This window comes from Dromaius novaehollandiae, chromosome 7 (assembly GCF_036370855.1).
Source record: "Dromaius novaehollandiae isolate bDroNov1 chromosome 7, bDroNov1.hap1, whole genome shotgun sequence".
NCBI classification, from domain to species: domain Eukaryota; kingdom Metazoa; phylum Chordata; class Aves; order Casuariiformes; family Dromaiidae; genus Dromaius; species Dromaius novaehollandiae.
Window position 1 is genome coordinate 19,972,069 of NC_088104.1, and position 14,590 is coordinate 19,986,658.

General features: G+C 40.5%; 1 protein-coding gene across 2 annotated transcripts in view; it reads left to right on the top strand.

Annotated features, from left to right (window-relative positions):
• The first annotated feature begins 2,311 nt into the window (after positions 1-2,311).
• The window catches only part of SLC4A10 (solute carrier family 4 member 10), a 160,972-nt gene continuing 148,693 nt past the window's right edge, over positions 2,312-14,590 (top strand). For both annotated transcript variants that reach the window (XM_064514850.1, XM_064514849.1), the window contains exon 1: positions 2,312-2,501. Coding sequence is in view for 1 of the 2 variants with exons in the window: in XM_064514849.1 (XP_064370919.1) it covers positions 2,454-2,501 (48 nt within the window). In the remaining variant the exon portion in view is untranslated. The remainder of the gene's footprint in view (positions 2,502-14,590) is intronic.

The following is a 14,590-nucleotide window of genomic DNA, read 5'->3' on the forward strand; positions in this document are numbered from 1 at the left end:
TCTCATGCTTTTAAAGCTATCATAATCTTTCTTTGGGGAGAGAGGCTACCTTAAGCTTGCTTGGGGACAGCTTTACTACTGGGATAGAGTGATACTGCAGAAGAGAATGCTGGACATGACTAGCTCAGATCATGTCAGATACAACCTTCAAAGGAGCCACCTAAAAGAGAAAGCAGAATTCAAATTTAGTTATAAAAGAATTGGAGAAACAATCTATTTCAGAATTAATATATTACTTCCTTCTCATTCTGCCTCTTTGCTAGGATGCATCTGCTAGGATGTTACTAGAAAAAAAATCTGCATCTTAGTTATTTGGTTAAAAATAAAGCTTTCAGCCCAGTCCTTTGTGCAAAGTGGTAAGTTTGTGGCTTTGTAGCTGTGGAGGTCTATGAGATTTTTGTGAGTAGAGCAGGGCAATACAGAGTGATTTAGGGAGGTTTGTCATTTAACATGTTTTTCCCATATTTCATCTATTAGATGAATAATGGCTAATTCCTTACTCTGTAAGGCACTCTGACAAAGGTTCATTGCAAAAACAAGTTAAATGAATGATTCTAGCTCTCTGTTGATAGCCCATTCAGTAACGCATATATGGCTTGTGTGAATGGTGCTTGTAATCTTGATCCTGTTTCTTCACTGTGAAATGTTTGTATCACAGGAATAGCATCACGTATGCTGTAAGCTGACACTCTTCCTTAACAGTCTTGGTAAAATCCAGTTTATTCTTACTCTTGGTTTCAGATGTGTATATGTGAATGAGTGTGTTTTGGGGAAATCTATTGGGGAGTGAAATATGTGATAATGCCATTGGGCTCGGTGGACCTTATTTAAAAAAAAAAAAAATCCCCTAGGACAATTTTGAGATATTTAGGCAGTGAAGACTAAGGATGCTTACAATACTGTTCATTGCGATACCTGCCTGTAGACTGAAGGCTTTCAATCCTACAGGTTTCACAAGTGGTATATTCACTTAATTTTTTTTTTTTTATTTACAGAAGAAAATAACTTTAAAACACATTCCAAGCCTCATTGTGATGTTTACAGCTTAGTTATAAGCTCCTGCAAATAGGGTTTTACTGTGCAAATGCTGACGCAGCCTTACCTCTAGTGACCTGAGCGACCTACTATATTAATTACTGTAGATCAGTAATCACGTTATAGAAGTATGCATCTAGTCTCTGTCCCAGATTCTGGACCACAGTGTCATTTGTCTTTCTGTAGAGTGTAACACATGTATTGCTTTGTACAAGGACCACATTCTCAGTTGTCAGAAATGGCTCCCTTCTTTATAAAAGGCATCTTCTACTCCCTTTTTCTTAGTATTACCTTCCCAGTTCTGGGTCTGGCCTGGCTGCTGATGAAGAATATAATAACTTTTCCGACTTAGCTGTCCTGCTAGGCAGTATTGGACTTGTGTCAATATTACAAGCATTGTGGGGCTTGAATGTCCTTGTACTTACTTGAATAGCCAAATTTCAGGCTTGATGACTGCTTGTGTAGCTTACCAGGGTTTGGGCATGGCTGAATGTAACCACAGAGGTGCAGAGGCAGGTAGGCTAAGGGGAAGCTAAATGTGTAGCAAGCTTAGTTGATAAAACTGGATGAAGGAGGGGGTAAGCCACTGTTAAATTAATTGTATCCAGATACAGTTACCAAGTATGTCTTTTGTAACTTACTGGTGGAAGGGAATTGTGGAGTTGTTTCAGTGCAATGGGACAAACCTCTATTTGAGAGGTGCTGTCTGAGTATAAAGGTCAAAGCCAGGCAGGATCGAGCAGGGGATCAGTGTTTTTCCGTGCTCTGATGATGATGTAGCAGGATCTAAATGAATTTTGACCCAATAGTAATTGTTCTGCCCTGCAGCATCAGTGTTTGGGGGAGTGAGGCCAAGATCTGGCACGAAACAGCAGCATCCTGAGCTGGGTCTCGATTTTTACCATGGTGACACTCGGGGTAGGCCTGGTGTGTGGTCCCTTCGCTCCCCTCCCCTTCCCCAGGAGCGGAGCCCCTTCCCCCGTCAGCAGGGGGTTTAGGGCCCGGGCAGAGCAGCTCTGGGAAGGGGCCGGGTGGGAGAGTTGACGGCACCGTCGCGCTCGGGGGCCGCCGCCGGGTTGCAGGGAAGAGCCCCGCACCCGCGCGGTCCGCCCGCGCCCGAGACCCCGCCGGGCGGGCCGGCGCCGGCAGCCGCCTGGGCCCCGCAGGCAGTGGCAGCCGGCGGCGCGGGCCGGGGCGGGGGCGGCGGCGGCAGGATCCGGCCGGATCCCGCAGGTGGATCCGGCTTTTACCTCCCCCCGCCACCGGCCGGCGGGTGCGGAGAGCCATGTGACTGGCGAGAGCTTCCTGCCTCCGCGCCACCTGATCCGCGGAGGCAGCGCGGCGCGGCGAGCGGCTCCCGCAGCGCCGGGGAGCGCGCCGGGCGGCGGGGAGGGCGCCGCCGCGGGCCCCGCCGCCGCATGGAGACGCAGGACCAGGGCGCGCAGATGGAGCCGCTGCTGCCCACGGTACGGCTGCCGCAGCGCGGCCCGGCCGCGGCCGCGGGGGGATGCGGCGCTCCCCGCGGCGCCCGCCGGCGGGGGAGGCTCCCGGCCGCGGGGAGGCAGCCGGGGAGGGGGCAGCGGGGGGGCCGCCTCGCCGCCTGGATGTGCCGGCGACAGGAGCGGGTCTCTCGGTGCATGGGGAAACAGGTTGGCTTGGCTTGCTCCGCGCCGAGCGATGCGCTGGCGAGCGATGCGCTGGCGGTGTCTCGGCGCCAGGGCGTTTGCGGAGGGAGCGAGTGTGTGTGCGCGTGTGTTTTGTGGGTGCGCGCCGGGGCGACCACCGCAGTGCCCCCCTAGCTCCCGGCACTCCCTTTCTCGGCACCCCGTTCTCCCCCCACCCGCCATCTGCCCGCGGAGAGAGTCTGCGAGCACAGGCGGCGCAGGTTTTGGGGCACTGCTGGGCAGTGAGTACCTGTGGGCTGCTCTCTGGGAGTCCTGCTCCCTTCCCGAGATCTGGGCTCTCTTTGGAGGTCCCTGGCTCTCCCTAGCTTGCACACGGCAGAGGAATTTGCTGAGATCCAGTGCTTGCACATCAGGCTCCCTTTCTCTCTCTCTCTGGATTCTGGTCTGTGCTTTGCACTGTGGTGTCGCAGTTTCTTGTGCTCCAGCATGGAGCTGATCATCTGTGGGGTTATTGTCTTCTGCCCGGTACGTGGTGCACCGTTGCTACAGACCACAGTGTGATTGCACAGCTGCAGCTGGGTAGTATTTCGCCAGCAAGCATGAAAGGGATCAGTTGGCGGGGGTACATTGTATGCTGTTAGATCAACAGGGACCCTCTTTCCTGCCTGCCTCCCCCAAACACAGGGTTTGCAAGTACACACAGGCTTTAAATGTGGGTGTTGATCTTGATCTGCTACTGAGAGTCTGTGAATGGAGGCTCCTGCCTTGCACTGGAAATCAGGTGCTCTGAGGAAGGGAGTAGTCTCTCATGTGCATACACAAGTGTATCTGTGTGCGCACGCATCCATAGAAACACGCCACGTAGGTTTGTGGAGGCTTCTCTGGCTCTTGAGATGGTTCTGTATCAGCGTGACAGGCTACACAATGTTGACAAAGCTTGAAAGAGACAGAAGTCTCAGCTGCCATAGGTTGATAAGATGCACTTATGGCAACAAGCCTATGTATCATAGGGTCTGTTCCCTTCACCTGTTTGTTGATGTGGTCCATTTTGTGATCAGGTGGCAGGTTGCTACACAGTATGAGATTATTTCTGGCATCTCCTTTCTCCTTGTGTCAGTCTCTTGTGTTGCTCTTTGGATACCTTTTATGAATCCTAATTCCTGTTACTCGCTTGCAGTTTCTGACACTGAGTTAGAGAAGGTCACCCATCTTTTTCACTGACAAGATTGGTTGCCCAGTTCCTTCCCTTTCAGAGACAATTTGGTGTAAACCCAGTTTCCATCTCTAGATCATTGATTCTGTGAAAGATTGTCCTGTGTGCTTCCTAACAGTGTGATAGCCTGGTAGCTCCGTGCAGTCCGTAACAGTCCAGCCGTTGCTCTTACATAGCTTAAGTGCCAATATAGCTTTGTGAATGCACGTTAATTCTGGTTGTATGGTATCTGCTGCTCGTGGAGTCAAAGTAGTTAGCTTTTGGGAGGGACAATGTACAGGATTGTCCTGTGCTGTCTGGCTTTGTGTTGTTCTTCCAGGGCTTTACACAGAAAGCAAGGTTGTTGCTGTTACTGGGAGGACCAAAGAAGTGTGGTGATTAGGCAAGAATTAGCCCTGGTTCCCTCTGCAGTCCTGAGTGGCAGAGTCCTCCTCACCAGAATACCTGTTGGCAGAGCTGCAGGCCCTTGTCGGAGCTACGGCCCCTTAAATTTGGGTCTGTTTCCTGCCCCTGTTCAGTACAGCAGTTGTTGTATAAATGTGAAGTGGGGAAGGGAGATCTACGTGCTCTATATAGTGTTTTTGTAATGTGTACTCTTCCTCCATCCTTCTCTTTTCCTCCTGCTCTTTCTGAAAGGGCCTTGGTATGTCAACAAGGCAACATTGCTTTCCTGCCATGGCAACAACAGTAAAGGCACTGCTTCTCCAGTTTTCAAGACTTCTCAACCCTGCTGTATTTTTTCTATGCATCAAGCAATATAGCATATAAAAGTGCCTTGACAGTCTCAGTGCGGCTGATGTCTAGAGCCCTGATTATGGTAAGATAGAAATGGCTTTTGTATGGTGGGAGTCTTGCTACCTGGAGTCACAACAGAGTTCAAAGGAACAGGAATTAGTGCTGCCTTAAGCACTCTTAGACTGGAAGATAAAATATAGCAGTACCTTGAGAGTATTTCTACTTTAGGGATCAATCCTCATCTTGACTGGAAACAAATGCAAACAAGAATCCAACTGCAAAACAGATACATGTCTTTTCTCAAACTTCAGCCAAACTTAATGAATTCTGGGTATGAAGACAGTCTCAAAGCTGGAAGAGGCATTTCCTTTGTCATTACCTTTGGTATATGCAACAGAGTTAATCAACTTTTTGTGGAACTGTAACACATAGTATGTTGTACTAGGGAAAAAATAGTTATTTATAGTGAAAAGACAGCAAATGTAGTCCTTGATTAATTTTATCTTGTGATAGCGCTCAGAGATTGCAAAACCTGAATATAATTTACCACCAAAATCACACAATCGGTAAAGTGGAATCTATTTTTGTTGTAGCGTTAGTCATATGTTATCATTGATGTAATATATAAGCTTTGAATTAGAAAAGCCCAGCAATATGCAAAGTGATGAAATGCATTGTTACCCTTGGTTTTGAGGAGTTAACTGAAAGTAGGTTTCCTTCTGCACGTTTCTTTAGTCTCTTTTCACAGACTTTTGGAAATAGTTCCTACGCAGCTACAGCACCTTTGTTAGAAATTAGGCTACTGTTCCTCACTCTTTGCAAAATCTGGACAAATTTATGTGAAAAGTATTAGAAATCTGTTGTGAATTGTTTAAAAAAGCAATACTCTAGAGTTAAAAGGAAATTTTCACATGCAAAAAATTTAATCAAACTATTCTTGAAAGTGCTAACATGTTTGTGTTTTTATCATTTAATACGTATACTAATATGGCTGAGAAAATGCAGGGTCTTGTGCTTTCTGTATGATCATCTAATGTCTTATTTATCAGTCATTAAGTTTTTTTTTTTTAGTATGATTATTCAGAGTGCTTTAAAATATTTGTGAGTATTTGAAAGATCGCCATGAAATCATTGTTTACAGAATGGGAGAAATAATCTGCACATCTTCTCTACAAAGAACTTTTATTGCTTCCTAATCAAAGGACGAGGTTGTTCTGTCTATATACATACATCATTACAAGTAAATTATCTTTCAAGTTATTACTTGGAGACACTTAATTCATATCCAGAGTTGTTTTTAGGTTATTGATTGTTTCTGTCTGTTTGGGGTTCTCTCTTTTGTATTTGTATTCAAAATGGTTGCTATCTGGCAGAGGTTTGATGCTTTTGCTGTAAGGAGGGCATATAGACGAAGTGCGAATATTAACAGCATTTGTGCATGGCACGTTGCTTTCCTGTGCTTTTTAAAGACAGTAATATCAGGAAAGCCTACGTGTGTGAAGCCAAAATGACTCTTCCATTCTAAGATCAGATTCTAAATGTTCCTCTTCAATCTTTTAAAGTTCAAAGGCTGAATTTTTAAAAAGCTGCTAGATGTAAAACTTTAAAGCATGGCATTGCTAATATATGTCCATAGGTGCATATAATGCATATATATGTACTGTGTTTATAGGTAGATATTGTTTATATCCGGTACTCTTGTCACTACTGCAAGTGGTGCATAGTTACTACTACGGAGGCCTCAGTACGTAGGAGAAAGGGAATAGCGAGATCTTGGGTAGTAACTATTTTTAATGTAGCGGGTGACTGTGGGAAGCTCTTCTCAGTAACAGACCAAATTCTTTTGCTTTTGTTAATGCTGAGTGGGACCTGCAGTGAGACTTGCAGATTAAATATATTTACTCATTATGAGAATGGATGGCAGAGCCTGACCCAACACTTTGCATAACAGTACTAATTTCCAGTTTACTTCACCAAAATTTAGCATTATAGCAACAGTAAAAGCAAGTGTATAGAGACTATAGGAGTGTTGCAATTCTTTTGGAAAATTACAGAGGCAGTATTACATTTTCAAGATGAGACTACTGAGATAATACTACCATTGAAAATAAAAACCCAAAACCTAATTACAAGTATAAATTTAGGATTGAATTACTGCTTTGGCTGTTTTCTTTCTTACTGCTTGATTCCAAATTCTGAATGAAAAGATCAGAAATATTCTTTTTCAAGAAAATGCAGGAATGAAATGAAGTAACAATCAGGGACGCAAACATTTATTTATTATTTTTTAAAAAAGTATATATGCTAATGTAATGACTAAAATAGATTTCCCTGAATCATATGGTATGGTGTGGTGTTCCTGTTTAAGAATAGTTGGTAGCCTGATATGTATTTGTGCAAAAATGAGAAATTAATATGAATACTGGGTGGAAAACATCAGTATTGATCCTAGTTTAATGCATTTATGTCTGGTTTGAGTTCTTCCCACAATTTCTACTTATTAAATAGATAAGTTTCCAATTTCCTCTGCTAATAATTTCATGTTCCCTTTCCACTTCTTTCTTTTAAAAAGTAGAGAATCATTCTAAAACAAAATACTTCCATTGCCATCTGCTGCTTCTTTCATTGCCATAATGCTTCTTAAATAAATAATTTTTATAGCCTTTGTGGATGAGAAGTTGTAAACAGGTGAGAGAAACTTAGTCAGTCATCAATCATCTTGAGCAAATAGCCGTGTATGAGAACTAAAACCCCCAGACATAAAACGTTCCTTTCACTTCAGTAATACATTGTAACATAGGTCAGTCCTGTATTGTTTTTTTTAAAAAAAAGTGGAACTCCCTTTGTAGTAATAATGACATTTTTATATTGTCCAAATTGATGGAGGACTGCATGCATTCAACTCGGTTTTCAGTGCTGGAGAAGATTAGAAATTATTCTCATGAAACAAAAAATAAGCTTTGAATACTTAAGGATGATTAAACTCTGCCCTACTTCTGCAAAGTTGATGAGGATAGGCTATGGTTCAAGCAAGATAAAAGTGGAAGTAGATGATAAATGCTGTTGTTAGAAAAGAAAGAAAGTGCCTGAGGGGGGAAAGAGGAAGCTGCAGGATGAAATGAGGGTAAAATTGGGAGTGTGAAAAGATTTGTGCAAACTTGGTGAGTGAAGGCATTGCAATTGAGAGTGGTATGGAAAGAAAGAGGGAGCTGATTCAATTGTTCGAGGAAGAACTGGTTTGGTTATGGCACAGGGAAGGAAATGGAGGAACATAAGCAGGTGAGCTAGGTCATGTCTTTGTACAGCTGGGGCAAAATAGGATCTTGAATTCTGATTCTTACATATCTTTGACTTCCCTGGCCACAGAATTTTTCGTGTTGTGTAAGTTTGTTTATGAGGCATTGAGATATTGATTATAAGCAGTTTTTGGAATGCATCTGAGATGTGAGATATGTCAAGATTTGCAAGTTCTCTATTTTAACCAGGCAGAGCATGAAGTTGCTGCAAAAAACCCAGGCATCATTAGCATATTTAGGGAGAGATGTAGTCTTTCAGATGTATAAGGTAATATTTGGCCTATGTAAGGTCTTAGCAGACTAGTACAGTATTGCGTGCAATACTTCAAGGAAAGAATAGCAATTGTAGAGCATTTCAAGAATAACAACAGGAACCATCAGAGGCCCCAGAAATATGTGCTAGAGGGAAGATTTGAAGGAGCTGGAGTTCCTTAGCCAGAAGAAGGAAAAGCAGGCACTCTTTAGGTGTTTAAAAGGCTGCTGCAAAGAAGAGAATAGTTTTTTTTTATATCTGTATTGGATAGTAAAAAAAGAGAAAGCTATAGGTCAACATTAAAAGGATGTTTAAAAAAACCTATCTCATGCTATGGACAGTGAAGCAGTGGAACAGATTGTCTAGAACATGTGTGGGATCTCCATTATCCACCTTTAAGAACAAGTAAGATGAATATCTGACAGGAAAGATGCACAAACACTTGTTCCTGTTTAGGGCTGGGTCATGGACTAGATGACCTCTTGAGATCTCTTCTGGCCCTATCATCCTATGACTAGGGCTCACTGTTGTCTTTTTGGAAAGACTTATGTTACAAGTGAATGGTATATTGTATGCAAACCAAGGAGAAAGGTGCAGTTTATAAATGTTGATACCTCCAGGTAAGTTAAGTTCATCTGAGTCTTATATTACATTCATTGTGAACACATTCAAAAAGTGTATTTAAAAGATAGGTACCATTCAACAAATTTTGTGATTGCAAGCACATTTGAATGAACCAAACTTTTAAAAAAGGTATTACTGTTGCAATGTGTCACTTTGCATGTTTTAAAACCATTATTTGGACATATAAAAGACCATACTACTTATGAATGCATTTCTGCAAAATGATGATCTTAAACATAGATTCTTAAACCTTCATGGAGTCCTGTTGACTTTTGAAAGAATGTAGGAGCCTTTTCTGCATTGGTGTGGCTGCAGGGACAGAAGTAAAGACGTTCCATGACTAATTTCACTGGGAACAATTGCTATGTAGCTGTCACTCAAAAATGCCGGGAGGTACTGCACATTGGTGTTGCTTTCTGGAGAGAGGTTGGAATAGTTTTGCAGCTTTTCATGGAAATTATGTGCTAAATGTGGGCAAAATACCATGAATTAAGAAAAACTGATCTGAAGTCACTGTTTTGAGGAATTGTTCAAGAGGTCAATCACTAATAGTGCTAGGTGCCCTCTAGAGGCATTCATAGTGCCTGAAACTACATAAGGATGGAGAAAAAAAAAAGCCTGCTATTAGATTCTGGCAAAGATAGAAGTCCTTCATTCCCCCCCCCACTTAAATTGTAATTAGAGTCTAGCAAACTGTGTTACTAAATTCAACAGTGAATGTCCATGTCATTTTTGGAGTGGAAGGTCGTATGCTCATGTAAACTTATTTTGACAGATGGATGTGTACATGGGTTTTATTTTAGGAGTAAGCAACTATCAGCAAGAAACTGATTGCATGTCAAATGTCTCCCAGTGAAACACTGAGAGCTCTGTAGTGGTAGTGTGTGATGTTACGGATATTTGAGTTGTAAACATCAACAGGAAGTAAAGGTATGATCAGGGAAGCTGTACTGTTTGGGATTTTTTTGTTTTACTGCTACTGACTAGTAGTTTTCCTGATTTTTCTTTAGAGAGTCAAAGAATTGCATCTCTGGGGGGAAAAATATATACTTCAGAGTTGTTCTTCCATCTCAAGCATTTAAATTTTAAGGTCCAGGAAAATGCAACTGGTAAATTTGAATAATTGGACTTGCACATGTAGAATACAAACTGGAGGAAAAAAAAGCTGCATTGCAGTAAAGTGGTTGAGATGTGGACTACAAGGCAGACACTCTGTCCTTTAAAATCGGAAATTTTTAGAAATAAAGAGGTTAGCTTAACCACTTACTTTTGTTCTCAGTAATTCTCTGTTCTGTTTAAGATGGTTTTCTTTCAAAAGAGGAAGATACTTACGATACTTTCTTGCTGCTTGCACTGTTAGGCTTTGATGACGGACTGTCTGAGAGTTCTGACAGCTTAGTGGCTTAAACTTTCTATTCTTAGCTTTCCAAAGCTCCAGTATGTACCATTTATGCACACATTATATACTGTAGTCAGTACAAATCAGGCAAACCATGTTTTGCATCATCAGTACAACTGTGTTTCTTGCTAGTAGAGCAGTATGTCTCACTAACTCTTTCAGATGTGGTGGCAAGCCTAGGCTACCTGGCCTGGAGTCTATAGAGAAGTAACTTAGATGGTTACAGAGTATTTAAAAGGGGGGAAGGGAGCATTTTCCCAAATTTTTTGTTGTAGAAGTCTGACTGGTGCATACATCATTGTTGCATATAGGAACTGCTGTTACTTAGGATTTCTTTTTTACTTTTCTAATATCTGCAAAAATACCATACTCAGTTGCTACCATCTGGGAGAAGGACAGGTACCGTGTGCAGAGCTCAGGAGGCTTCCGCGGATGCACAGCTTTTGTGGCAGAATCGCAGTATATACGTCTTGGCAATGTTTAAGAAAGTGGTCTCTGCACCCGCTTAAAATCCTATGGCTTCCTTGAGATGTTACATGGAAACAGGTATATAACTTGCAATCAATACATTAGTCAGGAGAGTTGACCAGCCCCTCCCTTGTTCCCCCCAGATCTCAAAGCAGCTCAATTTCCCCCAATCCTGCCTGCTTCCCCCGCCCCTCCTCCCCCGTTTCTCTGCAAATACGAAACTCCTTAATATGTGTCTGAGAAAATTTAAGCTAGAGAAGACCAGTAGACACTTCTTAAAGAATCTTTCAAATACAAATATGGAAACATGTAAGTGAAGTGAACTTCTAGTGAAGTTACTATGAAAAAGAGTAAGACAGGTTACATCAAGATATCAGCTAAAACTTCACTAAATGGTTTTTAGTTTGACTTTTGTTCTTGTTTGAACAACTTGGACATGAGCAATCCAGTCTTTTGCACATGTATGTCACTTGTCTGCCTTGGGTAGTGCAACACAACATATGCTTTGATGAAGCGTGCAATGTGGGATCTGAAAAAGTCTGATAGGACAGTAGTGTTCTTGTTCTGAAACTGATTCTTTGAGCTTAAAATCTAGAAATTACTGCTGCAGAAGCATTCCTTTTACCTGGTCTGTTTAGAGGAACTTGTCTAGTCAAAAAAATTTTGGGTAGTGTTTTGATGACAGTATTAGAAGAAGGTGATGTCTACAAAAACACCTCTTGATGGCTCTTAGACCATTACGATTGTTAACTATTGCGCTGACGAGAATTCATCATATCCGTTTGTTTTTGTCTATCTGTTCTCTCTTGGCTTGAGTGCCAAGCGTGGCTATGCGAAAGAATTACTGTGAGGTAGGTAGTATCCAAACTTCCTCTTGTAATTCCTTAGCTGCCTGTAAGTTCCTCTGACCTTACATAAATGCAAGATAGCCTGCCTTGGTAATCTACTTTGTGCTTGCCATTGTGTGAGAACAAACCCCAGAAGTTATCACAATGTGTCTAAGATGCTGTAAATTAATACCCTATGGCTGGTTTGTTCTTTGATTATTTGTTTAGGCAAAAACTTGTGTGCAAGTTTAGGCAAAAAATCTGTTGGGATGAAGGTTGTGTTTTTGGCCTGTGACGACACAGGGTCTAGCACAGAAGGTCCTAGTCCATGACTGGCCACTTCAGATGCTAGGACATTGCAAATACACATAATCCATTTCTTGTTTATTGGCTTAATTGCAAACAAATAGATTTCCAACAACACAAACACAATGATAGAATTTCTTTCTTTTCACTAGTTTGTTATTCTGATTGCTCATGGAAATTACTGAGCTATTGCAGGATAAGCATTATGACTGTGGTTGCATAACATACATGCTGTAAGAGTAGAAAATAATAATAATTATAAATTATAAGTAGGCAGAATTAAAAACACTTTTTAGTTTGTGCTTTTGTTTCTAAGTTCTGTCTTTTTCAGTATGATAAAAATTTTAATTTTCCTGATGCAGCAAATAGCAAATTTTATGGGTTTCAGGAAGTGCTGTTTTATGGATATGCAATTAAAAAATTCTAGAGGATTATGAGTAATCTAGTTTACTAGAGTTACTAGAATATTGTAATCTAGAGGCTGTTATGCTGTAGTCGAAAGGCTACTATACTTTAATCATAGGGTCTCAAATTTGTCGTTTCGTAGTGATTGCAGAAATAACTGTTTATGTAGAACTTTAATAATCAATATTAATTAAAAAGTAAAAACTGTATAAAAATAGGTCTGGCAAGGTTGGCTTGAACAATAACAAAATAATTGATAAATGTCCTGTGCATATATTAATACCATATTGTTAATGCTTTACAATTATAATACAGGCTTTAATAAATCATTCTATCAGTAAAAGAATGGGCTTATTTCTGCTACTGATACATTTTATGTAGAAGAATAGTATCAATTTATAAATATCATGAGCAATTTGGGGCATATTCCTTTATTTCAGTTGTAACTTGACTGATTTTTTCAGTATTTTTTTAAGCAGGCTTTTCATATATGTTAAGAAGGGCTCTGTGTGTTTTTGTATACATACATACATACATATATATATATATATGTTAAAAAATGTGAAATGTGAAAATGTAAATTCAAAAAACAAAAGAATCCTTTATGTGCTTGTTGTTAAATCTCATTCATATATATATTCAAACACACACACACACACACACACACACACACACACATATGTATACATATGAATGAAGATATGTTTCATTAGAATGAGCATTCTTTTTTATTTCTACCTGGTGGCAAGTATTCAACTGAATGTTTTCAGCTTCCAAGAAATAAAAGATTAAATAAATTTTCCTTTGGTTTCCATATTAGTAATTTATCATACTGGTGACAAAATTGAGAGAAGGTATATGTTGCAAATATATTTTAAGGCCTGTTTTTAAGAAGTTTCTTTTATTTTGAGTTCAGTTTTCTGCAGTAAAATTAATTTTGTTTGTTTTTATGTCAGCCATTGAAATTAGGTATTAGGGTCTGGCTGGGAATTTCTGAAAGTAACTGGTGTTCTAGTACTGGTAGTGCTCCATTTGAATGAGCGAGAACTGGGCTTTGTTTTGAGATGGCAGGTGTTCAGCAATTCCCAAGGACCAAGCCTCTTCAAGGCATTGAAATCATGCTTGAGATTTACGACAGCATTCTGACCCTTGCAGCACCTCCTCCTTTTTCTGTATGAGACTTTCGTCTGATGCCTTGAAAGTGATACAATCCACAGTAGCAAGATTCCTTCACAAAGTCTCAAGTTTAAAGTGCTTATCTTTAAATATTTTGGTTGGTAGGAAAAGAAATGCAAGTTTCTGTCATTTGAAAGTGCTGAGATTACAAATGTATTACCAACATGTGAAATTCAACGTATTTGTGCAAATTGTGAGATTAAAGAACAAGAAATAATAAAAAAGACAATTCAATCTCAAATCATTATTGTGAACTTTTGCTCTTCTGAGTCTTGCGGTCTTGTAGCTTCAACACCAAAAAAACATGTACATTCTCGACTCTTGTTTCAAAGGTAAAAATAAAATAGGCAAACTTTTAGCTTTCACGATAGAGAAGGAAAATGTGAAAACGTTAATTCAAAAACCAAAATCATCCTTTATGTGCTTGTTTTTAAATCTCATCTTTTGAGCCAATGCCTTGATGTTTAGGTGCTAATGCTGACTCTTCATATCCTTTTTCTGTAAGAATTTCTATCTTTCGCTAGGATGTTTTTCTCTCTGCTGTCTAGGATCTTCTGCGTGCTGCTCCTTTTTGATGCTGGGCTCTTCTCAGGCATTTCCTCCTACAGTTCCATTGCTTCCACGAGTATATGCCTACGTTAAAGGGGAGGTGAGAGTTAAGTGGCTGCTGGTGGGGACACAATATGGGAGAGTTTGCCAGCGTGCCTTCTGTGTATTTTACTCTTTCAAAAGAAACAGCCAACATCCTCCGCACCAAAACACAAACCCTAAATTTATCTGAGCCTGTCCACAGCAGCATTTTTTGACTAGTGTGAAATAGTTTCTGTTCAAATCAAAACTTATATAGATTAGAACTTCTTCTGAAAAACAGACAATATTAAGGGGAGATGGGATACAATACCCTGAAAAATAAAATGAAAATTGAATAAATCCTAACTATATTTCATTATATCAGGAATAGGGAACTTGAATAAAATTATCAAGCAATAAGTTAAAAACAGAAGACAAAAACATTTTTTTACACAGTGTATTGTTCAGTGGCAAAACTTATTGATGCAGATTTTGTAGAGGCCATAAGTATAAATGGGTTAAAAAGGGATTATGTAATTAAGCACAATCCTAATTGTCCTAACTGAACAGATACAATCTCCACTTTAGGAAAACTTTAAACTTGTGATTACCAGAAACTGGGGCTGAAAACCAGAGAAAAGACCATTCCCTAGTCCCC